Source organism: Haliotis cracherodii, unplaced genomic scaffold (genome assembly GCF_022045235.1).
Source record: "Haliotis cracherodii isolate W230 unplaced genomic scaffold, xgHalCrac1.p SCAF_8, whole genome shotgun sequence".
In the NCBI taxonomy this organism is placed as follows: Eukaryota; Metazoa; Mollusca; class Gastropoda; order Lepetellida; family Haliotidae; genus Haliotis; species Haliotis cracherodii.
The window spans coordinates 29888515-29916503 of NW_027266341.1; the positions used below are offsets into that span (position 1 = coordinate 29888515).

Here is a 27989-nt window from a genome sequence, read left to right on the forward strand (position 1 = left end):
TTTTACACTCACGTCTTGCAAATCAACTTACATGCCTTCTTCATTTAGTTCATGCTGCAAAGTTGATAATTGTGTCATTATGAATAATATTAAGAACGTCACAAAGCCAATATATAGCTTACACCCTGACTCATGATTATCTCCTTGTTTTCTCAAAATGGCGAGTGTGCAGTGACAAAGGCGGAAGTGAGCAATGTCACGAGGTCTTAGCGTCGAAACTGAAATATGATAACCGGCAGCGTGGCCCTTCTCTCCACAGTTGCCGCGTAGAATCTACCAGGAAGGATAGTAACCTCGTCGTTTACTAACCTACTGGCCAGTGTTACTAAGTTAGTAGAATACACTAGACTATTTTCTCAGTGTGCGAAAGGGTATATTCACATACCCATTTTATTCATTTGACGTCGACAGATTATATACAATATCATACCTTCTTTTGGTTCATGATGTTGATGATGTTACTGATGATACATAATACTGCATGATGTTACATGATGTTGCATGATGGTTCATGGTGTTGCCGATGTTGCATGATGGTACTGATATTGCATGATGTTGCTGATGTTGCATGGTGTTACTGATGTTGCATGGTGTTGATGATGGTTCATGGTGTTGCCGATGTTGCATGATGGTACTGATATTGCATGATGTTGCTGATGTTGCATGGTGTTACTGATGTTGCATGGTGTTGATGATGGTTCATGGTGTTGCCGATGTTGCATGATGGTACTGATATTGCATGATGTTGATGATGTTGCATGGTGTTACTGATGTTGCATTGTGTTGATGATGGTTCATGGTGTTGCCGATGTTGCATGATGGTACTGATATTGCATGATGTTGCTGATGTTGCATGGTGTTGCTGATGTTGCATGGTGTTGATGATGGTTCATGGTGTTGCCGATGTTGCATGATGGTACTGATATTGCATGATGTTGCATGGTGTTGATGATGGTGGTTCATGGTGTTGCCGATGTTGCATGATGGTACTGATATTGGATGATGTTGCTGATGTTGCATGGTGTTGCTGATGTTGCATGGTGTTGATGATGGTTCATGGTGTTGCCGATGTTGCATGATGGTACTGATATTGGATGATGTTGCTGATGTTGCATGGTGTTGCTGATGTTGCATGGTGTTGATGATGGTTCATGGTGTTGCCGATGTTGCATGATGGTGCTGATATTGCATGATGTTGATGATGTTGCAAACTATGCAGTCAAAATCAAAACGGAAGTAGTGAATTTTATTCTGTACTCTTCTGTTTCAATCAATTAGAGACAGCCCTAAAGGTGTAGGTTGATTAATATGCTGTATAATGACGGTGCATGTAAACTGATTGGATGCAGAGTGAGGTCATGAGTTCGTAAATAATTGACTTATGAAATCAGGATACTGGAATACTTGAATAACAGACTGATGGGCAAAAGAAGGCGGCTAAAATGAAACAAACAAGACATTGTTATTCAACGGTAATGTATTTCATACGGGTATTATAGTTTGTAATTTTGGGTCAAATCAAATTTTCCAGTGAATACTTTCTTTTGCCCAGCAGTTTATGAATGAGATACAATTACATCTGCTTTGTAAATATGAACGTTTTTACACCACACTGAAATAAGTTGACTCTGAGAAATGAAACTAAAGACTGTATTCACAGTTGTAATATAATTCAACATTTGTAAAAACATCTGGGTTGTCAGGTCGGTAGACGAAGCGGTTACATCTCATATACATCCAGATATATGACACGCTATCTGTCATTGCCAGAAGCAATGCATCACTCGACGTGCATTTGCAGGAAGACAAGAACATGATCTCGACCGAGGGCCCAGAAGCGTACGCCATTCATATTGTCATTAACAATGATGGGTGGTGTTCTCCCATGTGATGTGAACCCAACCCACACCATTACATTACCCCAAACTGACAACGTTGAGTATAGCAAGCGTCGCTAACATGTTCTCCGGAATGCATGTCGCCCCTTGCGCGACCATCAGAGCTGTCCCGTTGAAAGCTGGACTTGGAGCTCCTGAACCTCTGATGCTGTCTATACTAAGCTAGGCGTGCCTCACGGTGCCGTGGAAGTAAAATTGAGCGTATTGATGGACGTCGGAGCCGGATGTTGTACTCCCTCAACCGGTTCCGTATGGTTCTGCCACTAACAGGTCTCAACCAAGGAAATGTCCATGCTTTGTTTTTTGGGGGTGTTTTTGTGTAACGCCGCACAGCAATATTCCAGCTATATGACGTCGGTCTGGAAATAATCGAATCTGAATCACTGGATTGTCATCATGATCATCGATCTACGCAATTGGGATACGATGACATGCATCAACCAAATCTGACCACCCGATCCGTTAGTCGCCTCTTACGACAAACAAAGTCGCCTTTTATGGCAAGTATGGGTAGCTGAAGACCTATTCTACCCCGGATCTTCATGGGCCTTGTCCGTGCTGTTAATGTGGCGGTTTGGTATCGATATCGTAGATGCACCAATCGAATATGGTTGTCTCGTTGACGTGACGTCACACGTGGACGACCGGCCGGTGGTAAGTCATGAGTGTTCCTTGATCTAGATAACGTCTCCAAAGAGGGGATATTGTGTTTCGATGAACATTAGAATGTCTGCCAACTACGTTTTGCGCCATTGCTGTTTGCAGCATTCCCAAGGTGCATAGACGTTGATTTTTTAGCAAGCCGTGGCATTGCTTTAGCTTAATTTATGGTTAAAGAGAACTGTTTTAATGAACACCTGAAAGCTGTAAAATCATTATGTGCTGTTTACATTAAAAAACTATGTGTGTGAGTATCATGCTCCCAACAAACACGCAGACATCAAAATTGAACGCCGTGCATTAACATGCACGTGCAAACTGTGAGTCACGAGTCGATACGATGAAAATGTATTAAAAGATTCATTATTTAATTTCAGAATATTTTTTACTGTTCTATATTTGAAGCACAGTTTGGAGGTTATTAGGTGTCATACTGATCGAGAACCACTGTATATTGAAATAATACTCCATGTTACAAAAACGTGTGCAAAATTTCTAGACAGCACATTAATGAATTGTTCACTATTTCGAAAATGTATTACCCATGTTTGCGTTGCGTGTTTGGGATTGGGTGAATTAAAATGTACAAACATCCAAATTGTTTGATGTTTCACAATTTTCTTGAACCCCACGAACCCAGGTGGCAGACCGACGCTTAAGCTCATATTCGGGTGCAGGGTAGAAGACGAACTCCCACACTACACCAGCGGGATGCAAGATCGCGAAACAAGCTCCTGACAACGATAGTTCTTTCGCGGACTTCAAAATGATGCCGGGAGGGTAACGACAGAGCGTAATCGCTGCTGATCAAAGGGAGTTAACATAGACAGAAATCGCGGTCCATATTGATCGCTGAGAATACAGATTATATCATATATCATATATTTATACGTCGTAAATGTCTCTAATTGTGTGTGGGGGGATTATATTATCAACCTGTGTAAATATGTAAAGGGATTTGGCCAGAGCAGACCGGCAGTCTAAGCAAGCGTGTCTGTCTCGTAATACTGTCGTTTTCTACTCGCCAGATCTGAGTATGCCATACCAGTAAGTATTGCAGAAGCCGTTTCACACAGGGCACCGGACTAACATCTGGTCTCTGAAATGAACATATTTTAAGGATAAAAAACAGTTGTTAAATTATAGTTATGAAATATAATGAAACGGAGCCCAGAGTCTCTCTATACTGCGGTAATCTTGACTGCATAGGCTGTATTGGATGTGGTGTTTTAGGGTCTGTATGACAGGCCAACAGGGCACTAATTACATTGTCTGAGTTATAGGCTCTCTACTGCATTCATTATAACCAAATCATACATGTAAACCATGCTCACACCTTTTCTTTCTAAGTGCACAGGTACTCAAGTTTTTGTACCACTGATTTTGGTTCGAATCCCATACTCTCCCTATGGTTCGCAGCTACTTACTCGTGATCTTTTCCAAACTAAGCTGGCACACCAGGACATATCTGAAATATTGTTTCAACGTATTTATTTTTTATAAAAATACAGATAGTCACAAGGTTCATATTATTGTCTAATTCCGTCGGGAACTCAGGAGTGCGTGTCATCGGTCCCTATGCATTTTGCTCATTATATCAGTCACTGGTTTGTCTAGACTGGAGGGCGGTGGGGGTAGCCTTGACAATGTGGTAAAAGCATTCGTCCGTCACGCCGAAGACCCGGGTTCGATTCCCTTAATGGGTACAATGCGTGAAGCCCATTCCTGTTGTCCCCCGCTGTTATATTGTAGGTGATAAAAAAATAGCGGCGTAAAACAATACCCACTCAATCGACCAATCAGAGGGCTGCTTTCCGACACGCACACATTCTGTGCGGGTCGGATGTCGGCCATTTGTTTGCCCAGTTGGTTTCGAAGAGGCGAGTCGACGGCTTTCGGTCGATATTATATTTCATTGCAATAAAGAATTGGGGGGTTTCGTGTATGGGAATCGATAGAATAATCACCCTAGACAAGGTAAGAGTGCATTTCTGAAACTCGTGATATCGACTGATCTAGACTTAAAAGCAACGACACAAGGTTTCTTGCACGTTTTTAGGATCCGAAAAGAATAAATCACGACGCACAGATTAATCTTCACGTATCCGAAACTGAACAGCAATCCGAAATCCGCGAATCACACGCTATCTGCGCACACCAGGAGATTTCACGAGCGGACCCAATACCGAGAGAAGAGAGAGCGAGTGAGAGAGTCCGACAGGTTCAGCAGGTTGTCATTGTTGCAATAGTTGAACGTGCATGGCGTATGTATTGCCTCGTGAAACGGTGAACCGCGGCCACATTGACTCATGTGCCTTTTGTTGGTCCGTAACTGTGGTGAAAATAATAAACGTGTCCCTTCGACAGCGAGCCGTACAAAATAGATAAGCGTTATTGCAAATGGCGTCAAAGCTGTTAAATTCGGATCCACTGGCTTCGCGAACACACTTGATCCGTAATATCGGATCTTTAATGAAATCGCGGATCGCAAGGGGTAGAAGATGTCTATTTGGTCGGCATGATGAGCAAACGTTTGTGTCCGTACATTAACACAGCCTGTTATAGCAGACACCGGATCGCAGCGGACCGTTTGTGGTATCTTATAGTAGGTGTGGGTCTACTACATCCGTGCAGTGTCATTGAACATTCTGCGTGTATATTTTGCTCGTATATAATATGGATCCGAAAGTAACTTGAAATGCCAGTCAGTCGGATCTGCGCTGGTTAACCACCTTTCTTTATTGGTTTGGGGGCTGGGATTTTTGTTACTGTGGCCGAGTTGATTTTATTGCTATTTTGTAAATATTTTAATAAAGTCTTTTTTAATTGTCTAGTTTCTGGTTTAGCCTGTTTCTGTCTCAAGCTAGATTACTTGAGCAGTATGAAAACAACAACAATTAGACTAGCTCCAGTACTTAGATATAACTACTAACATAACAATAGCCACTTTCACCTATACAGTCACCAACAGCACAAGCGTCTTGCTTTGTTTTCCTTCCCAACTTCTGTATTATGTAAGTAAAAGGTTTCTTCTGTTTTTTTGCTGACTTTGCTAGATTAGTTGGTCACTTACACTTGAAGGATATCAGTGGTTCTGTGGACTGGATTTCAAATCAGTGGACGATATATTTGTTGTGTTCAGGATCTCTATAAGGTTAGTTTGTGTTTGATTCATATTTATGTATCTTGTAGATATGTCTGTGTATTTAGTTTTATGAATTAGATGCATTAAGGCAATGCATTGATTAGTAATTATATATATTTTATATATATCTATATATGTCAAACTGAAAATAGTTTAAAAACATAAACTAGTACTTCATAATTAGTATACATGTAATCTCGATATCTTCAGATATTCTATACCTTCCCTCTTAATTTGTTAAACACTTCAGTTAAATCTAAACTAAATCTATAATCTAATTTAACTATAAATCACTACTTAAATACCATCTAACTACATGTGTGAATGCAGTATGTATGTATGTATGTAGATTTTGATTGAATGGATTCATATGAAAAGGTTATTTTACATGTTCTTCATTTTATTGGCCATTTCCTTTTTCTTATGCGGCCTTATTGTTTAATTTTTTTCTAGAATATGGCAATCGATGCCTGTGATCTGCCAACGCTGACATAGTTGCCAGCTCATTGCCACACAGTGGTAAGTTATGTGTATATTTTGTGTATATTGTGTTTATATTATGTTTATATCATGGCAATCTGTAGAGGCGGTATTTGTGTAACCGTCTTAAGTATTTTTATATGTAATTTGGCTTAAAACCACAAGGGTAAGTGTAATTACTGCTCAGCATGTTTGATACATTAATGTAAAATATCACGTATAAATGTTTATAGAATGCATAGCATATTAAACTGGATGAGCCGTTTATACATTGGTGTGTTGATACTATGTGATATGTTTTATTTCATTTATTAGATATTTTCATTGTATTTTTATACATATTTGCAGAGTTAAGAAACAACTATAGCGTGTGTACCAATAAAATATCAGCTGTCAACTCACACCCCAGTAGCCTGTTCTGTGTTTGCTGCTCTAACCGGAGCCTTGCCCGCTACTACATACATTACGGCCAGAATATTAAAAAAAATATAAAAACAGTTCGCTGAATGTAGGACAGGGAAACAACACTGTTTATTTGCCCGTATGTCCTAAATATCATGGTAGGAGGTTGAATGCCGGTGTGTGTGTGAGGGTGGGGGAGGACTTTACCACAAAAATAAAAATGTAACATGTATTTTGGGGTGTAAGAACCTGAATATTGCCAAATAACAGGCATGCAACTCGTATATACACTAAAATGTTGAAAAATAAAATGAAAATCACGAAAAATATAAAGAAAATCTACCAAAAACTGTTTTCTCCAGGTTGAAAGTATTCTTACACGATGGTTGGATATATTTTCACTTGGTGGCAATAGTTTTCTGAGTGTATATTTTGAGTTTTTCATTTTATTTTCTGTGATTCTCATTTGACTTTTGAAACCTTTGACTAAATACTTCTGTGATTCTTTCACGTATGAAATGATCAATATTAGTGTTTTCTTCCTGCTTTATATTTAACTTGTGAGTGTTTGTTTCTTTTCTCCACTTTTAGTATTGATTTTCTCTCTCAGGACATAAACACTCTTCACACCTTGACGCATGCGCACATCGATTTAGCTATGAGGTGGATTTGGATACTGCGATGTCAACGTTGAAGAAAAGTGGAATCCGACTGGACATATCGTTTTGTGTTCCTTGCATTTGAACAAACTAAAGGATTTGTTTTGATTCTATATTGTTTAACGCCGCCGCACTCAGCAATAATCCAGCTATTATATACCGGCGGACTGAAAAAAAAAAAAATCAAGTCTGGACCAGACAATCCAGTGATTGGCATCACGGGCATCATCCATGGAATTGGGATACGATGACATGCACCAACCAAGTCAGCGAGCCTGACCACCCGATCCCGTTAGTCGCCTCTTACGACAAGCATGGGTTGCTGAAGATCTATTCTACCCCTGATCTTCACGGGTCTGTGAGTGAGTGAGTTTTAACAGTATGCCAGTTATAATCAGAGCGTGTCAGTTCTGTGCGGGAGGAGAGTCCGCAATTATGCAGGTCTCAGACGTTTACCAATTTCGAGAAGACCACGAGCACAGATATGATGCTAAAAAATACACGAGCATATTCGTGACGAATCGGGAATCGAACCCACAAACATAGGTTTCTGGCATGCCCAAGGGACACAACTCTGCACAGCCTTAGAAAATTGGGTTGTCCGTCCCCCTCACGGAGTTTCAAGAAACACAGTTGCGTGGGGTGTGCGCGGATGATCTGGGATTGTATCGGGGAAAAAAGTATATTCCAGAAAAGGCTTGAAAGCAATAATGATGCTTCAGACCTTTGATAAAAAGAAATGATCTGGTGAAAAATCCCAGGCCCTCAACGAATATTGAATTAAATAGTGTGAGTTAAATATGACATTTGACACGCTAAATATCAACCTGGCCTTGTGAGAATGGGTGCAATTTGGTTTGGGAGTTGTTTGACACGCATTAAAACCACTTTTCATCCTGATATAAGAAGTGGAGTGTGAGAGATGGAAATAAAGTTGCATTCTAACTGTTGCAGTAGGATATTAATCTCTTTATTTATTGGCTGTTCCCATGCCTAAAAACAATCTGCCATACTTATTCACTACAACTTGAACAAAAGCAGTGTCGGCCATAAAAGGAACATGCCATGTTATTGCCTCTTTAAATTACAAACACATCAGCATTCAGTCGCGAAGGATCAAATCAGAGTTCCAAAACACTTCATATAAGGTGAGAAGAACATATAGTCACCATTTCTTTTGAGACTTACGAAGTAGCCCATAGTTTTCTATAGTGTGAAGTGAAGGTTTAACTTCGAATAATTTGTGTAGTCTGTAAAGTTTGTGTCATAAGAATGGATTCCAATGAAACGGAAACGATTGATTTGGTGAACACTGTGGGTGGTTCTCTACTTGAGTGGGTGAGAATCGCCATATTGCCATACATCCTGATCTGTGTCTACATCAGTGTCATCGTGCTTGGGGTGAGTCTGAATGTCACACTGATAGTAATGTTCAGAAGATGGGAACATTACAAGACACCAGGGAAAGCCTTTATTATCCAGATGGCGCTGGTCGACATCGTGATGTGTCTCTTCTGCTTCCCACTTACCACAATGGCTGCCATCTCGAAAACATGGCCACTATCGGATGTCGTCTGCTCTGTCCTTGGAGTTGCATCCAGATGGTTTTATCATTTGTCTTTTGTGTTTTTGAGTAGCTGCGCTGTTGAAAGAACAATCAAGATAAGAAACAAGACGTTTTACGTGAGAACATTTGGTAAGGGAGCCTTCGTTATTGTCCTCTGTGTAATAATATACGTCCTGACATTTGGTCTTGCCATTCTTCCAGTCATTCCTGCTGAATACCTTGGAACAATTATGTACAATATGAACACTTATCAGTGTGAGCTGGTCCGAGATTCAAGTCATTTTGTCCTAAATTTAGACTTTTTAATGAGCATAACTGCATCAGTTGTAATATATCTTGTGTGTGCAGTGCTGATTTTTAGAGTAAGGCGTAAATCTGTACCACTGTCCCGTACTGATGACAATTTAGAACTAGAAACAATGGCAGGTGAGTGCCCAGGTTCTCTGGAAGAACTAAGGTCCGCCTCAAGACTGTCCTCCAGCTCGACGTCTCCCATCATGGTATCAGTCAATGATGAAAGCGCAAAAATAAAGGAATAGACATCCCTGTTCCACGTGGACTTCAGAAGCTGCAGGCCAAGGGGGAGTTTGTGGTAGAGGTCTTGAGGGATGACAGAGCCAATGCAGACTACCACATGGTCATCACATATCTCATCACATGGGTAATGGTAACCTTGTTGATGCTTGTCGAACCTCTGCTGACATACATTGAAGTGTACGGCCAAGTTCCGTTATGGGGAGGAGCTCATATGATTGCCATCATGATAGGCTCTATGTCTTACTGTGTGAAGCCTATTGTCTACTTGTCCCACAACAGATACTTCCAAAGACAGACTGAGTGTGTCCTACCCTCTGTCCTGATGAAAACCATCACAAAGGTAAGGGTCACTCTGTCGTCCTCAGTTGATAGGCTAGATAGAGCAGTCTTCAGAATCAACTCTACTAACCCATTTAGGGGGACTTTGGGCCAAGGGAACCTTAGACCAGCTTCATTTGATTCCTCTGACAGCCTGACAGGATCGGATCAGATCATGTCAGCCTCATCTGCAGATATGTCAATGTTCACTATGGGGATGTCCAGGTCATCAACCAAGTTATCGGACGAGGACGTGTAACAGGATGGGCACTGTTTGTGAGACCCCAGCTTACTGAAGTAACAGGTACCGCCGACCTTCTGGCACAACACATGTTGTCACGCCACAGCATGTCCACACATCATTATCACATTTTGATGCCTCAGTGACAAAAACTAAATGCAATACGATTTCTTATATATGAACTTGTCCCGTTTGTTCCCATGTTGTATTTTTCAGGTGAACTATTGACTTGCCTTTACACCTGTTCGTGACGGCTGTCACTGGTGGGGCAGGATACCCTAACATTTTTAAAAACACCTGGTATCATTATTATTTGACAGTGATTCATATACACATGCTCATAATATAGTCACAATGAATAAGGAAAGAACACAATGCCATTTAGAGAGTGATCAAATGCAACAAATGTTATATTTAGGACAAAACTTTCTCAGTCCCGTCCGGGATTCGAACCCACACAGCCAGAGTGAAGCACCTAATCGCCAGCACTCAAAGTCAGCGATCTCAGCCACCGAGGCTTCCACAAAATGAAAGTCCGACAACTGATAGTCTAGATCACGTACTTTGTGTACCCCTCTGACAAGTGTACAGTGACACGGCTACCATGGCCGAAAGCTTTAAAAACACCCAGACTTTGTGTGCGGGCGATTAGATGCAGTTTGGGTTCGAAACCCAGACGGGACCCAACCCAAAACAGTGCGAGAATCTGTACTTTACTGATAAAATGTTATACCACATATAATATTTGTTGAATATGGAAAGAGTTCTGTTGCTTTTATTTACAGCTAATTAAGCAGTTCAGAATATAAGAGTGTTCACTCCATATATAGCAATGGAAAAAAAGCAGCAAAATCCGGGGAATCAGCTTCCAGACCAGTGATCATTAGAGGTTATGATTCAGTATTTAGTTGTTATGCAGGCGAATGTTCAAGATTTGTTCTTCTAAAACATATTCTTGCATACAGCCTTCAGGGCAGGTAAATAGTTGCAATATGTGCGCTTTAGTTATGTTTATTGCACAGATATCATAATGTGTATTTTATTGCATGGTGCCATGCGCTGTGCTTTATTTGTTTTTGGATGAGGTTACATGGGGATGAGTAATAGTTGGAAAGATGTAAACAAACTTTTATAATAAACTTAATCTTTGTCTCGCATATGTATAATTATATGCTAACAAAAATGATTATGAAAATATTTTTTGAAACATTTCTAACTGTAAATTATTACAATAAACACGTTTTTGTTAGTCGGTCACAATCATCAGACGGAAACACACTCCGTCCTAGACTGGTTTGCTTGCACTAGAGCGCTTGCGCTTCTAGTCTGCAGCCGATAGGGGGCGAAGGGCAGGGTACCAGTCTAGCTGAAGTCGACCTTCCCCCCCCCCCCCCCCCCCCCCCCCCACACACACACACACATTTCGCTGTGGTGAAACGTTGACCCATTATCACGGTATGTTCGTAATAACATACACACGCATACACCTGCCTGGATTGTTGTGACACTGAAGTGGATCATGTTGATTCAAATATATAATGCATGTTTTTAGGTATCCCGTGTGGTTGACTGAAACCTGTTTGACTTGGATAAAATGGGATATTGTGAGGGGTGTGTCTCATTCGTCCCCACCCCTCCAAATATCCCCGCCTTACCGGTCATTCTCTCCATGACCGAATGAAACATGCTGTGTTAATATTATAAATGACAAAATGAATAAAACATTCGCAAACTTATTATCCCAAACTTTAGCTAACTTATTAGTCCGTCCGTCACGTTTCATTTCAGAGCATAACTCGGAAACCGTTAAATATTTTTTCATTAAACTTTGCAGGTATGTCAGGTACATGCCGAACTGGGGCCTTTTGCTATATAGAAAGTTTAGAAGTTTTTAGCTTTTGACGTTTCCATGGCAACAAGATGGACTTATGTTCTGTGAGGGTCGTTTTCAGGAGCATAACTCATAAACCCTTCAATATTTTTTCATGAAACTTTGCAGGTCTGTCAGGTACATGCTCAACTGGTGCCTTTTACTATTGGAAATTTTTGGAAATTTTTATTTTACAGCTAAGTCGAACTTTTAGAAATTTATGAATTTTTCTTAAATGCCAAAAGATTCACCTTGATACCCATTTAACCTGTTTAAGTCATAATAAAGTTTTTTTGTGTGCCGACATTTTGTGTTTGTCATCATTTGGAGGTACATTGTATCTCCATTGTAGGAGAAGCTGTGCATGCCTTCTACCAAGTTGTCAGTATGTGCCTCAATGGTTGAGGATAACTTTCGTTTAATGACTTCATTATCACATCCATCATCCCTACTTCTGCATTGATTATGGCAGTGATGAGTACGCGATAAGATAAGATCTCTATGAAACTGTTTACAGTTTTCAGCACATGTTGATATGAAGACTTTTGTGCTGTAGAGTTTTAACATTCACATTTATGAAATTGTCTTGTTTGTTTTTTCACTTTATCATATCACATGGTATGACCATATTGTTAAAAAGCCACAACATAAAATGTGTGTGGCACTCGTGGCAGCCTACGCCCTCGCAGTTTTTTCTTTCTCCCCCCATAATGAATTCAGTAGTAAATGTAGTTAAAAAAAGTACTCACGGAAATGAAAAAAACCCTGTTTTTTCGATCTCAGATTTTAAATAAATGCAGTTAATATACAAAATATATAAATATTCAAACAACTAAATTAGTACTAATTGGGCCTTGGCACAAAAACAGCGTATCAAAGGGTTTATGTCTTTTTACACGTAAAAGTGTGTAAAAATATGAACAAAACAGACTATTGTGAAACTGAGCATAACCAAGTGTTAGTAGATGATCAAGGTGAATGTCCATGACCTATGACACCTTGACGACAGGTGAAAACAGGTGCTTGAAACCCACGTGCATGTGATTTGTCAGTGGTTAGTGATTTGTGAGTGTCATTGTGGGATAGTGAATCATCGTCAAAATATCAGAACGTAAAATTACCATATTCCCTTCTCAAACAACAACTTACATGTCATTATTATTATGTACATAAATATAGCTGTTATTTTTTTATTGTTGTTTTGATAACATTTTCCCAGGCTAATTTGCATTATGCCTATAGCCTGTTTCTGCCATGTCAATTTGGACTTAGTTTTATTTTTGAATGTTGAAAGTGCCTACAAATTACCTCCTGTAAAGTATATTTTGTATTGAGCACCGAGATAAAACTAGCAAATCCAGACTAGTACTTTTCCAGTTGTTTTGTTACATCTACGTAGTGCTATGTGTCGATTATTAAATCCAGCAAAACAGGTTTTTTTCATTTCCATGAGTACTTATAGTAACTGGTTTTGTCAGTGTGTACTTCCATCATGTTTTTGTGGAGAAGGTTTTATTTTTTTCTTGAACTTCATAGAAATTGTGTCTTGCAGCACTTTGTGTTTTGTTTCTTCAGGATATTGATTAGATGCTCCCCTGCTGCCTTTTGAATATTTTCAAATGTATGTGTTTGTGTGATGAAATTTCACTATTTGTTGACATGATATACATTTCATTTGCTGGGCAGGAGACTTGGCCACGTTAGTGGCCAACTCTTCTTTTTTCTACAATTTCCATGACAACAAGGTCCACCTCGGTTAAAAAAGGTTAGGTTTGTTTAGATTTAATTATGGCATACATTCTGCAACAGGGGCGGGGGGATATGGCCCACGTTAGTAGCAAACTTTTGTTATTATTCATTTACCTGCTCGCCAGGTACGTGGTTTATTATGACTGATCTCAACGTATCCGAAACTAATCAGATCCGAAATTGTAATCAGACAGCGCGTGGCGGTTTACCAGCCTTGCTTGTCACGCCGGTTAACGCGTGTTACAGGAAAAGCACGTTTATAGTTTGGTTAAAATATGTAATGAAAGTGGCGTAACGTTCGGTATAAGCGCGGAGAGACGTTGTGGCAAAGCAACATCTTACCAATCACTTCAAACCCAAGCCTTTCAACGAATAGTAGTAGTGGTGGTAGTAAGTAGTATGGTGCACGCGACGGCTAAATAGTTAAATTCGGATCCCACGACTTCGTTTGGAGATTAATCTGTAATGTCGGATCTTCAATAAAACTCGCGGTGCGAAGTGGTCCAGCTTTTTGAATGACTTCGCTGAATGTTTTCCGCAGTAATGATCGTCGGTATGCGTGTTGAGCGCCCACAGATCAGACGTGAGACTAAGATAAACATGAAATTTACGTCCACAAACTATTTCCTAACTCACATCAACGAAATGCGATCCCCATTGAACAAGTTTAATCGGATCCGAAAATCGCAACTGAAAATATATTGACTCATCAATCGGATCTGGGCGGATTATTATCGTGAACTACTTACTGTACAGGTTTGTTTGTTTGTTGGTTAACTCAGCAATATGCATGCCGGTCTATAAGTAATCAAGTCTTGACAAGACAATCCAGTAATTGACACCATGAGCATCGATCTACTCAAATCCAGCAATATCACTGCAGACAAACTGATTTGTTTATTCGCTGCTTAAACAATAATTTTTTGGGGGGATAGCCTGTACATCAGAGGTGACGGGTGAGTGGTGGGCGTCAAATTAGTGGTGGACGTCGTGAGCCTCGTCAAACTAGTGGTGGACGTTGTGAGCCTCGTCAAATTAGTGGTGGACGTTGTGAGCCTCGTCAAATTAGTGGTGGACGTTGTGAGCCTTGTCAAATTTGTGGTGGACGTTGTGAGCCTCGTCAAGTTAGTGGTGGACGTTGTGAGCCTTGTCAAATTAGTGGTGGACGTTGTGAGCCTTGTCAAACTAGTGGTGGACGTTGTGAGCCTCGTCAACTTAGTGGTGGACGTTGTGAGCCTTGTCAAACAAGAAGTGGACGTTGTGAGCCTTGTCAAACTACTGGTGGACGTTGTGAGCCTTGTCAAACTAGTGGTGGACGTTGTGAGCCTTGTCAAACTAGGGGTGGACATTGTGAGCCTTGTCAAACAAGTAGTGGACGTTGTGCATCTTGTCAAACTAGTGGTGGACGTTGTGAGCCTTGTCAAACTAGTGGTGGACGTTGTGAGCCTCGTCAAATTAGTGGTGGACGTTGTGAGCCTTGTCAAATTAGTGGTGGACGTTGTGAGCCTTGTCAAACTAGAGGTGGACGTTGTGATCCTTGTCAAACAAGTAGTGGACGTTGTGAGTCTTGTCAAACTAGTGGTGGACGTTGTGAGCCTTGTCAAACTAGTGGTGGACGTTGTGAGCCTTGTCAAACTAGGGGTGGACATTGTGAGCCTTGTCAAACAAGTAGTGGACGTTGTGCATCTTGTCAAACTTGTGGTGGACGTTGTGAGCCTTGTCAAACTAGTGGTGGACGTTGTGCATCTTGTCAAACTAGAGGTGGACATTCTGAGCCTTGTCAAACTAGCGGTGGATGTTGTGAGCCTTGTCAAACTAGCGGTGGATGTTGTGAGCTTCGTCAAACTAGTGATGGATGTTGTGAGCCTTGTCAAACAAGAGGTAGACGTTGTGAGCTTCGTCAAACTAGTGGTGGACGTTGTGAGCCTCGTCAAATTAGTGGTGGACGTTGTGAGCCTCGTCAAACTAGTGGTGGACGTTGTGAGCCTTGTCAAACAAGTGGTGGACGTTGTGAGCCTTGTCAAACTAGTGGTGGACGTTGTGAGCCTTGTCAAACAAGTAGTGGACGTTGTGCATCTTGTCAAACTTGTGGTGGACGTTGTGAGCCTTGTCAAACTAGTGGTGGACGTTGTGCATCTTGTCAAACTAAAGGTGGACATTCTGAGCCTTGTCAAACTAGTGGTGGATGTTGTGACCAGTGTCAAACTAGTGGTGGATGTTGTGAGCCTTGTCAAACTAGCGATGGATGTTGTGAGCTTCGTCAAACTAGTGATGGATGTTGTGAGCCTTGTCAAACTGGTGGTGGACCTTGTGAGCCTTGTCAAACTAGCGGTTGACGTTGTGAGCCTTGTCGAACTAGTGGTGGACGTTGTGAGCCTCATAAAATTAGTGGTGGACGTTGTGAGCCTTGTCAAACTAGTGGTGGGTGTTGTGAGCCTTGTCAAACAAGTAGTAGACGTTGTGAGCCTCGTCAAACTAGTGGTGGGTGTTGTGAGCCTTGTCAAATTAGTGGTGGACGTTGTGAGCCTTGTCAAACTGGTGGTGGACGTTGTGAGCCTTGTCAAACTAGTGGTGGACGTTGTGAGCCTTGTCAAACTAGCGGTGGACATTGTGAGCCTTGTCAAACAAGTTGTGGACGTTGTGCATCTTGTCAAACGTGTGGTGGACGTTGTGAGCCTCGTCAAACTAGTGGTGGACGTTGTGCATCTTGTCAAACTAGAGGTGGACATTCTGAGCCTTGTCAAACAAGTAGTAGACGTTGTGAGCCTTGTCAAACTAGTGGTAGACTGTGAGCCTCGTCAAATTAGTGGTGGATGTTGTGAGCCTCGTCAAATTAGTGGTGGACGTTTTGAGCCTTGTCAAACTAGTGGTTGACGTTGTGCATCTTGTCAAACTAGAGGTGGACATTCTGAGCCTTGTCAAACTAGTGGTGGACGTTGTGAGCCTTGTCAAACAAGTAGTAGACGTTGTGAGCCTTGTCAAACTAGTGGTGGACGTTGTGAGCCTTGTCAACTTAGTGGTGGACGTTGTGAGCCTTGTCAAACAAGTAGTGGACGTTTTGAGTCTTGTCAAACTAGTGGTGGACGTTGTGAGCCTTGTCAACTTAGTGGTGGACGTTGTGAGCCTTGTCAAACAAGTAGTGGACGTTTTGAGTCTTGTCAAACTAGTGGTGGACGTTGTGAGCCTTGTCAAACTACTGGTGGACGTTGTGCATCTTGTCAAACTAGAGGTGGACATTCTGAGCCTTGTCAAACTAGTGGTGGACGTTGTGAGCCTTGTCAAACAAGTAGTAGACGTTGTGAGCCTTGTCAAACTAGCGGTGGATGTTGTGAGCTTCGTCAAACTAGTGATGGATGTTGTGAGCCTTGTCAAACTGGTGGTGGACGTTGTGATCCTTGTCAAACTAGCGGTTGACGTTGTGATCCTTGTCAAACTCGTGGTGGACGTTGTGCATCTTTCCAAACTAGTGGTGGACGTTTTGAGCCTTGTCAAACTGGTGGTGGCGGTCTGTAAATAATAGTCTGGACCAGACAATCTGGTGATTGATATCATGAGCATTAATCCACGCAATTTGGGATACGATAACATGCATCAACCAAGTCATCGAGTCTGACCACTCAATCCTGTAAGTGGCCTCTTACGACAAGCATAGTCGCTTTTTATGGCAAGCACGGGTTGCTGAAGACCTATTCTACCCCGGTTCTTCACGGGTGCCTAAGTAATAATGATATGACATTTGTTGTGTGTGGCTGATTGAATGAGGATCGACGTCAAGTTTTGAGAAAAAAATCCATAAACCCACCAAAAATATTTAAAGTTTAAGGTGTTTTTTTTATTTGTTGATTTATGGATTTTCTTCTCAAAACGTGATGTCATTGGTAAAAAAACAAACAAAAATTTTAAATGATTTAATGCCTATCCCGACAAGAGAATGCCACTATCTTGGCCATGATGACATTTAGCTACAACAAAATATAAAATATGAGTTGTTTTTCTACTCATCAAGTCTTCACAAGACTAAAAAATAATTGAAAGTGTATTTTGTTGTTTTGTTTCATACCAATGACTTCACGTTTTGAGAAGAAAATCCATAAATCAACAAACAAAAAAAACACCTTAAACTTTATATATTTTTATTATTATTGGTGGGTTTATGGATTTTTTTCTCAAGACTTGACATCTATTATTACTTTGGCACCCGTGAAGATCCGGGGTAGAATAGGTCTTCAGCGACACATGCTTGCCGTAAAAGGTGACTTTGGCTGTCGTAAGAGGCGACTTACGGGATCAGGTGGTCAGGCTCGCTGACTTGGTTGATGCATGTCATCGTATCCCAAATTGCGTGGATTCATGCTCATGATATCAATCACTGGATTGTCTGGTCCAAACTCAATTATTTACAGACCGACGTCATATAGCTGGAATATTGCTGAGTGAAGCGTTAAACAACAAATAAACAAACATTATTACTGATGTGAATTTAAAAAGATGTAAACAATATCCTTCTTAACATTTTGTGTAATTACAGTTGAAGTTTGTGCATAATCAAAGATACTTGTACAAAATCATGTTAAGTTAATCACAATCACCCAAATATTTTCAGTGAGTGAGTATGGTTTAACTCTGCTTTGGACAGTATTTCAATCATGTCAGGATGTGTCAGCTTGATGTGGTAGTATCATGATATAACATTTATACTAAGTTTTCCTATAATAATTAGATCCACATCAAGTGCTTTTATGAGTTATCATGGTGTAATATTTATACATCATTTCAAATAATTACAGTTTTGCAAGTAATACTTATCATCATGTAAAATGCATATATAAAATATAATTAGTTTTAGTTATGGCTTTTAGATAGATGCTAGCCTAAGGGAACGAGAACACATCTCCTAGACATACTATTCAGTAAGACAAAAGTTATGTCTACATACCGGTATTTTAATAGATTTAAAGCTTTTAAGTTATCATGATATAAAATTTATACTAAGTTTTCCTATAATAATTAGATCCACATCAAGTGCTTTAATGAGTTATCATGGTTTAATATTTATACATCATTTCAAATAATTATAGTTTAGCAAGTAATACTTATCATCAGGTAAAATGCATATATAAAATATTACACCATGATAACTCATTTAAGCACTTGATGTGGATCTAATTATTATAGGAAAACTTAGCATAAATGTTATATCATGATATTAGGAAAGTCCAAAGTGATACAGGTCTATTACGTATACATGGGGATGATGCTGACCAATCAAGTGAGTGAGTGAGTGAGTTTGGTTTTACACCGCTTTTAGCAATATTCCAGCAATATCACGGTGGGGGACACCAGAAATGGGCTTCACACATTGTACCCATGTCGAGAATCGAACCCGGGTCTTCGGCGTGACGAGCAAACGCTTTAACCACTAGGCTACCCCACCGCCCCCTGACCAACCAAGACAAGTGATAAGGCCAAATCAGGGATTCGACCACACGATTGTAGCTTTCTGGGATGATGACGCATGTTCGGGACACAAATCGGTATCAGCCTCTTCAGACAAAGTGTTTTAGGGTTAAGAATGAAAATGATGAATACAATAGTTAATGAGTAACCATATTTATTCACACGTTTTTGTTCAATATTTGTAGCAACTTTTGGTCACTGCACAACAATATGTGGCATGATTGATTAACTATAGTTATATGAAGGAATCCGATGTTCCTTATTACTTTTGAGCTGTATATAATAAACATGAGCATTTACCAAAGAGACTTACCAAGTTTGTTTCGTTCATATAAAAAGAACATTCCGAGTGGGACAATCATTTTATATAATATCTAAAAAACTAAAAAGAATTTATTTTCCAATTTTCTTTTGTCATGTTTATGAATGCACAGGTCACTCGACAACCAGCCGTAACTGATGTTTATTTTTAAATGCAAGTACATACATATAAGATCTTGGAGTCTTAAACCTGTCATGATATAATGTGTATATAGCTAAAATTGAATTCAATACCCCAATCTCATTAAAATCAGATCTTAGTTCTCGCTACGATAGCGAGAACTAAGATCTGATTTTAATGAGATTGTTCAATACCCTGTACGTACATGTACGTATCAACCCTTGATATATGCACATTATGGTAGTGATAGTATACATAGTAGAAATGTGTGCAATATGAGAAAATATGCGAAATGCCGTCCAGTACCAGACAAAATAATAAATATGTAAATATCATATATCAATACTAACCATTTATGTCATTAAATTTCAGGTAACCTTTATACTGAGATGGAAGAGCTAACCGATCTATGCTTCTGTCTTTCTTGGGCGGAACAGCTGCTCGGATAGCAATACGGCAGATCTCTCTCAGAGTCCTTGGATGGTGGAGATACCAGGCCAGCAATGATGTCATTCTCTGTTGAATGTGTTCTTGTTGGAGCTCTAGGTATGGTTGTAGTGCCACAACATCAGCCTCCTTCAGGGGAGTGCCAGCAGCATGGAGCAGTTCTGTGATCCTGATGACAACATCTGCTGGTATTGGCCTAGACCTTTTTCTTCGAGTCACAGCATTGCCTTTCAAGGACTGAAATAAAGACGGGAACATTGGTCCTTGCGTTTCTTGTCCTTGAGACTGTCCTTGAGTGTCTTGTCCTTCAGTTTTGTTACTTTCTGCTCCCACAGTTTCCTCTCCTTCAGTTTCTTGTCCTTCAATATTTTTACCTTCAGTTTCTTCTCCCACAGTTTCTTCTCCTTCAGTTTCTTGTCCTTCAATATTTTTACCTTCAGTTTCTTCTCCCACAGTTTCTTCTCCTCCAGTTTCTTGTCCTTCAATATTTTTACCTTCAGTTTCTGCTCCCACAGTTTCTTCTCCTTCAGTTTCTTTTCCTTCATTATTCTTACCTTCAGTTTCTGGTCCCATAGTTCCTTGTGTCCTTGCTCCCCAGTCCAGCAGTAGCTGAACCTTGTCCAGTCTGTGGAGACCACAAGCCATATGTAATGGCCTCCAACCATAATTCAAATAAATCTCATGGTTCACAGATGTTCCAACACTTATAAGATATTCCATAGCTTCGGGAACATTCTTGGCATTGTTTTCCATTACTATAGACCTCAAGGCTTCATTAGACGACCCTCCTTGAGAAATCATCAGCTCCAAGAGCCTACCATGACCATACCCTGCCCCACATGCATACATCAGTGTGATGAAGTCCTTGTTAAAAGAAGCACCATGTTTCATAAGAAACTCCACCATTTCAATATTTCCGTCACAAGCATGATGGTGAAAAGGGTATCCGTTACACCAGTTAACGTCACTCCCAGCATCTATCAACATCTCGGCTATGGACAAACTCTTCACTATACATAATGGAGAGCGCATAAAAGCATCCATGATATCTACAACTGCACCATGAGCAAGAAGGAGAGCCACAACGTCCTTGTTATTTTGTTCACATGCATAATGTAGAGCAGTTCGTTCTTTCCCATGGCACACATCATTGATTCTGGCGCCTGCCTCCAGCAGTTTCCTGACAATGCCTAGATTGTTCTTTTTGTGATCCGAAGCGTAATGTAACGGCATAACGCACATCCAGGGATGCGCGTAATTCGGATCTGCCCCGTGTTCCAGCAGGAGGGTCACAACCTCCTCCTCGTTCCTCTGACACGCCCACACTAATGGGTTCCCATCCTCCCAGGGTGCTTTGTTCAAGATGTCAGCTGTAGTTGGGTAGTTCTCCAGGAAGTCCCTTATGTCTGCTGGTGTCCTGTCCTGCACAAGCGACTTCAGACGAATCATGTCTAGCTCAAGGGTGGAATGAAGACCTTCAAGACAAGACACATTAAATTAAGTTAAAGATGAGTCTGGACTAGTCTTTGAAATAACATTTGGAACAGTAGTCCAAACTTTTATATTTCTTATATTATTGATGTGTCTACCCAAAAAGTTTAAAAGACAAAAATACAGTTTAGTTGAAATGTGATTATTTTGAAAACCTTTTAAAAAACCATTTTGAAATTGTATTTCAAGTGATTGTGGGTGAAATTCACTTCATATCAACACTGACAAAATGGGTAGCCTTGTGGTTAAAGCGTCAGCTCGTAACGGCGAAGACCCGGGTTCGATTCCTGACATGGGTACAATGTGTGAAGCCCATATCTGGTGTCCCCCGCTGTGATTTTGCTGGAATATTGCTAAAAGCGGCGTAAAACCATACTCACTCACTCACTCACTCACTCACTCACTCAAACTGACAAAACAGAAGTTATTCCATATTTTTCCTCATGCATTTTCGCATGTCGTCAAAAATGTTTGTAAAACTATCAAGTAGGAAAAGGCTCTGCAGCTCACCTTGGTTCTGGAACATAGTAGTCTGAGATGAGAATGGCCATACAATGGTAAAGAAGAATAACCAAGGGAGTGAGAAAGTGAGTGTATATTTTTACACCTTTTTTAGCAATTTTCCAGCAATAATACGAACACCAGAAATGGGCTTCACACATTGTACCCATGTGGGAATTCAACCACATGACTGCTCAGCCTCCCCACTATCCAAAAGAAACAATAAACATCATCACATCATGTGTATTAAAGTGCACATTTATACCATCTTTACGATCCAAGGGAGATCCAGACTGTAAAATTCCAATATTTCACCCTTGCCAAACTAGGCTAGAATTAGAGTTTTACGAGTCTATGCATAGTACAGTGCAATGAACTAGACATCCGTTTCATAAACAACATGAATTTCAACGTGCAGATTTCGATCTACTGCAGGATTTGCAAAACATGTATACCGTCAACTGGGTGTTAAGCAGATATTTTCCAAATCTTTTCAAGCAAATGATTTCATGCACATTGCGAGGTAAGACCTGTTTTATTATAATATAGATCTTGATTATCGTTCAGATCGTCTTGACTTGGCACCTCCATTTTGTTTGAAGCAAATATAGAGTCATATATGAGGGGTGGAATCTGATTGGGCAATAGGAAGGGCAGAGAAGGGACAGAGATGGGACATAGAAGACATAGAAGGGACATAGAAGGGACATAACTCTGCCAGTGGCAGCACTACGATCCAGCCAGGAAATTGCAGCCTAGGTCAGCAAGGGTGAAAACTGGACTTTTATAGTCTGTTAAAGCCCCTGCCTCGGGAAGATGTTTGATTGTGATGGGCTTGGAGTGGCAGGTGCGGTGTGGTAGGTAAGGCAGGTGCGGTGTGGTAGGTAAGGCAGGTGCGGTGTGGTAGGTAAGGCAGGTGTGGTGGGGGTGTGGCAGGTGTGGTGGGTGTGGCAGTCGTGGTGGGCGTGGCAGATGTGGTGTGTGTGGCAGGTGTGATGGGCGTGGCAGATGTGGTGGGCGTGGCAGGTGTGATGGGTGTGGCAGGTGTGGTGGGCGTGACAGGTGTGGTTGGTGTGGAAGGTGTGATAGGCATGGCAGGTGTGGTGGGCGTGGCAGGTGTGATGTGTGTGGTGGGCGTGGCAGGTGTGGTGGGCGTGGCAGGTGTGACGGCTGTGGCAGGTGTGATGGGCATGGCAGGTGTGATGGGCGTGGAAGGTGTGGTGGGCGTGGCAGGTGTGGTGGGCGTGGCAGGTGTGGCAGGTGTGATGGGCATGGCGGGTGTGATGGGTGTGGCAGGTGTGGTGGGCATGGCAGGTGTGGTGGGCGTGATGGGTGTGGCAGGTGTGATGGGTGTAGTGGGAGATGGTCAAATTCAATAAGCAGCTCCCTTCTATCAACTGTTTATGGAATTTGAGACATGTAAAAGTAGAAACATCAACTCACTGCTTTCTTCATCACTGTCATCCATCCTGTGAGTATCTCGAACACTCCTTGACAATCACCTCTATGTAATTACTACTGACACTGCTCCTTCATGAAGTTGTCTGCAAGAAAATAAAACCAACACCCTAGCAATAACACTGCAGGTTAACATGTACGCTCCTGAGGATACTGACAAAGTATTTTTATTTCACTACAAAGTAAAACAATTTCCAGTCCTACCCCCACAGTCATACAGAGTGAGTGAATTTGGTTCCTGCTGCTTTGAAAGTTTTTCAGTTATATCCCAGCATGTCAGCTTAAGTGGGGAGGTTTGCTTGAAGTGAGGCTAATGTTAACCAATTTGGTAAACCTTAAGCAAGCATGGGTGTGGTGATGACAAACCAAGAATTAAAATCAGATGATCATAGGATTCTGGCACATCTAAGGGACACAACTCTGTACAAAGAATTAAGGCGCCTTAACCAACTGAGCCATCTGTGCCCCTTATCGAAGATGCATTTTACAAATCTAAATGAAATTTTCTAATTGTTTAAATGAAGACAGGATGGAGTTGCTGTTCATTCCATGGGATCAGATGAATATATTAACTACAATTCTGCCATGAATTTGGAAATTATCCGATTCTGATAATTCAATCAGAGGTTGACACATCACAATAAACCCCCTCTGACTGAAACAAATGATTTGACAGCTGCATCACCGCGGAAGCTAATATTTATAGAATAAAGTCTTTGATACGCATTTAGATGGGTTTTTTGGACAACAACTTTTTTATTCTTTGTAAAGACGTTTCAGCTACTTCTTGGCCCTTCCTCAGGTGAATAATGAGTATGCTTATAGCGTTCATATATACATACATGCAGATATTTTTAGGTTGCAGTTACTACAATATGCAAAGGATGTGTGGCAAAACAGTTTGTGCAGAAAAGACAATACAAATCTTCAAAGAGAATGTATTATAAGTTTGGGGGACAACAGAGCTTAAAATTTGGCACTTTTCTATATACGACTGTGACGTCATATCTTTTGTATCACAATGAGTGATGATGTCATAATAGTGACGTGCAATGAAGAATGAAACCTTGCATTAATGAAGGCTTGCTCAGTTTTCTTTAGAGGTTCCCAATTCAAAATTGCTAACGAAGTTGTTGTGGTGCATGCTTTCAGTGCTTGTCATAAGTTCAAGTGAAGTATCACAGTGTAAAATCACTGCTTGAACTTGTGAAGTGCCATATGTTGTTTAAAGGTTGTTGTCAGTGATTCCGTAACTCTGATCGACAACCCTGTGATCTAGTGGTAGAGCGTCCGCCCGGAGAGCGGAAGGTCCGGGGTTCAGTCCCCGACTGCGTCATACAAGAAGACGTTAAAAGATGGTACTTGTTGTTACCCTGTCTGGCGCTCGGCATTAAGGGGCTAAATACTAAATAATAGAGTCAGTATACTGTGTCTGAGTGGGATATTCATGTTATTCTGCGGCATGGTATCTCAGTGTGCTAGCACTATAAATCGGCATCAGTCCGGATTAGTACAAGCAGCCACACAAACACACACACGTACATGCTATATAAGTGCAATAATCTTGGGCGCGACGTTAAACCCCATTTCACCTCACCTCACCTGATCGACAACCCACTCAAAACACTGGACTCAACCCATGCCGCTTCACTCAATATATTTGCTGACTTCAAAGAGTTCGCGTTTATTTAGTCACGGTAGAACGGAGATAAACATACTGTGTTTTCAATGTAGTGCTAGGTTACATGTAGATTTAACCACACAAAATGTAACTTTTGAAACCCTTGACCTGTGCATTCGGTTCCAAATTCAATTTAGCGTGGTTAAATCTACAGAGTAACCTGACTCTACATTGTAAAACACAGTATGCGTATCTCCTAATTATATTAGTCTATAACAGATGCTAATCGGGAAATCACTCTACGTATTAACAATTTTCCACAAAAAGCATCTCAATAGTGTTTAATGTTTTTGAATATTCTAACCACATATTTATATACAGTTCATCTAAAAGATCACTGAAGCTTTTAGTAAATTGATAAGAATGTGCGATTTTCTTACTGAGCTCAAAGTCTGCCATGCAGCGAAATCCAGTGATAATGTCATACAGCAAGATGACAACACAGTGACGTCATACAGCAAGATGAAAACACAGTGACATCATACAGCAATAAGGACAGCAGTGACATCATACAGCAATAATGACAACACAGTGATGTCATACAGCAAGATGACAACACAGTGACGTCATACAGCAAGATGACAACACAGTGACGTCATACAGCAAGATGAAAACACAGTGACATCATACAGCAATAAGGACAGCAGTGACATCATACAGCAAGAATGACAACACAGTGATGTCATACAGCAAGATGACAACACAGTGACGTCATACAGCAAGATGACAACACAGTGACATCATACAGCAAGATGACAACACAGTGACATCATACAGCAATAAGGACAGCAGTGACATCATACAGCAAGAATGACAACACAGTGACGTCATACAGCAAGATGACAACACAGTGACGTCATACAGCAAGATGACAACACAGTGACATCATACAGCAATAAGGACAGCAGTGACATCATACAGCAAGAATGACAACACAGTGACGTCATACAGCAAGATGACAACACAGTGACGTCATAATTTGACAGAACTTTGCAGTTACACGCATTCATGCGAATCTTATTGTGACAGAACTTTGCAGTTACAAACATTCATGCAAATCTTATGGTGACAGAACTTTGCAGTTACAAACATTCATGCAAATCTTATTGTGACAGAACTTTGCAGTTACAAACATTCATGCGAATCTTATGGTGACAGAACTTTGCAGTTAACTTTGCAGTTATTGTGACTCACAATCAGAATGACGTAACCCTAGAAACAATGTCATAGCTGAAGACTGTTGACATCATTTGACAAGTGTGGTTTTCTAATCAGTGCATTGTTCTAAATGGGAGCACAAAGGGAAGAACAAATAATGGGTTATAACGAAATTATTACACTCACATGTGTGTCATATTGATTTTACGAAACTTGTGTAAGAATTCATGTAGTACCCTCGCTCTCACTCGGGAAATACAAGAATTCTGACACCTGTTTCGGGAAATCACTTATCTAATAATCTCTATGAATAACATCAGATGTCGGGGGGAGACAAGTTAGCTGCCTTACATCAAGTTCATCTTTGAATCGTAAAACTAACGTGTGTATGATGAGAACAGGTAACAAATAAAAACATTTGGAACTCTCATTATTACAGAAAAAGTGGCAATTATTGATTAACTTCCGTAATCAATCGTACCATGGTATATTTGATAAATGCACCAGTCATGGATTCAAATGTTTGCCCCACCCCTGACCTCAGCCCGTTCATTCGCCTGTATATATAATTCTATCTCGCTTGCCGTAAATGGCGACTATGCTTGTAAGCGGCGGTGGTCGGCTCGCTGACTGGTTGATGCATGTCATCGTATCCCAGTTGCGTAGATCGATGCTCATGATGCTTATCACTGCATTGTTTGGTCCAGACTCGATCATTTACAGACCGCCGTCGTATAACATGAATATTTCGAGTGTGGCGTTAAAACTTTAAACAACAAACAAACATGTCACAGCCAGTTGACAGCCACAAATATACATGGTCCATGATCGACTGGCAGAGCTGCCATAAATATTTTCTAGTAATTCTAGTGAGAACTGAAGATATACTGACAACATATGATTACCTTACATGTTGTTGTCGTCTTGTTGTGGATATTGCGCAACATTTGCCTTGGCCAAATCCTACTCGATCTTTATTTGCAAGTGCGGATGTCATCGCTCTTCAGCGGTAGACTGCTAGGAGTGCTCTCCCTTATATCTCCTGCACTTCCGGGTCCAGAATGATGTAAACAAGTCCATGCATCGCTGCTCTGGTCATACCTCTTGTGAGATCTTTGGTATTTCTCTGAAATGCACGCTCTTTCAATATTATTTTTATATCGGTGGTATTCTCCTGAGTTCGCAGTTATCAAAAGCCTTCGGGAACTACAACTTGTCTGAATTTAAATCTTTATACAGGCATTTAGAAATTGTACTGATAACAACAAAGTTTGGATCTCAAATTCGGATAGACACACATATCTTGCTGATTGACATTTCATTATATTTATCATGCAATGATGAGCCTCCATTACTTTGTTTTTTATCAGAAATAAATGCAATTTGTTGTATTATTTATAAAAATGTAGTAAATATTGAAATAATTCTAATTTCTAAAAAAGTAGACAAACAATGATTGGGGATGTGGCATGGTCTTGACATTTTCCAGTAACAAGTGAGCAGTGGATTTAGTTTGATTGTAAGGTGGTATTGTACAACTATGCTCGTCGTAAGAGGTGACTAAAGGGTTCGGGTGGTCAGGCTCGCTGACTTGGTTGATGCATTTCATCGTATCCCAATTAGATCGATGCTCTTGATGTCAATCACTGGATTGTCTGTTCCAGAATCGATTATACACAGGCCGCCGTCATATATATGGAATATTGCTTGGTGCAACAACAAACAAAAAAGCAAAAGTGCAACTTTTTCCACAAGATTTGTATCCATGCATGTTCAGATAAACATGTCTGAAACTCTATTTAAACATGCTGGGCAACGGGATCTCAAT

At 40.7% G+C, this 27989-nt stretch overlaps 2 protein-coding genes across 4 annotated transcripts; one reads left to right on the plus strand and one right to left on the minus strand.

Annotated features, from left to right (window-relative positions):
- Nucleotides 1-8516: 8516 nt before the first annotated feature.
- LOC139450922 (uncharacterized) lies at nt 8517-17043 on the plus strand. Its single transcript, XM_071232747.1, has 5 exons — nt 8517-8645; nt 9377-9472; nt 9820-9970; nt 14506-16314; nt 16454-17043. Exons 1-5 carry the CDS (start codon nt 8517-8519, stop codon nt 17041-17043), a joined length of 2775 nt encoding a protein of 924 aa, XP_071088848.1.
- Nucleotides 17044-19625: 2582 nt separating this feature from the next.
- Nucleotides 19626-27145, minus strand: LOC139450214 (ankyrin repeat and SOCS box protein 3-like). Of its 3 annotated transcripts, none has more exons than XM_071231887.1 (3): nt 27067-27145; nt 23308-23408; nt 19626-21347 (listed from the first exon to the last, which is right to left on the minus strand). In XM_071231887.1, exons 2-3 carry the CDS (start codon nt 23330-23332, stop codon nt 19771-19773), a joined length of 1602 nt encoding a protein of 533 aa, XP_071087988.1. In that variant the 5' UTR covers nt 23333-23408; nt 27067-27145; the 3' UTR covers nt 19626-19770. The 3 variants fall into 3 exon arrangements, with proteins under 3 accessions (XP_071087988.1, XP_071087989.1, XP_071087990.1); XM_071231888.1 differs by having other exon boundaries at nt 27054-27127; XM_071231889.1 differs by having other exon boundaries at nt 27072-27101.
- Nucleotides 27146-27989: the final 844 nt, after the last annotated feature.

Excerpts from the sequence above, each read along its gene's own strand:
- LOC139450922 (XM_071232747.1), top strand. The coding sequence starts at position 8,517 with ATGGATTCCAATGAAACGGAAACGATTGATTTGGTGAACACTGTGGGT. Across the intron at positions 9,971-14,505 it reads CCAGCTTACTGAAGTAACAG|TGGTGGACGTCGTGAGCCTC; the intron begins GTACCGCCGACC and ends GCGTCAAATTAG. Across the intron at positions 16,315-16,453 it reads TGTCAAACTAGTGGTAGACT|TGGTGGACGTTGTGAGCCTT; the intron begins GTGAGCCTCGTC and ends TTGTCAAACTAG.
- LOC139450214 (XM_071231887.1), bottom strand. The coding sequence starts at position 23,332 with ATGGATGACAGTGATGAAGAAAGCA. Across the intron at positions 21,348-23,307 it reads TGACAGTGATGAAGAAAGCA|GTCTTCATTCCACCCTTGAG; the intron begins GTGAGTTGATGT and ends CTTGTCTTGAAG.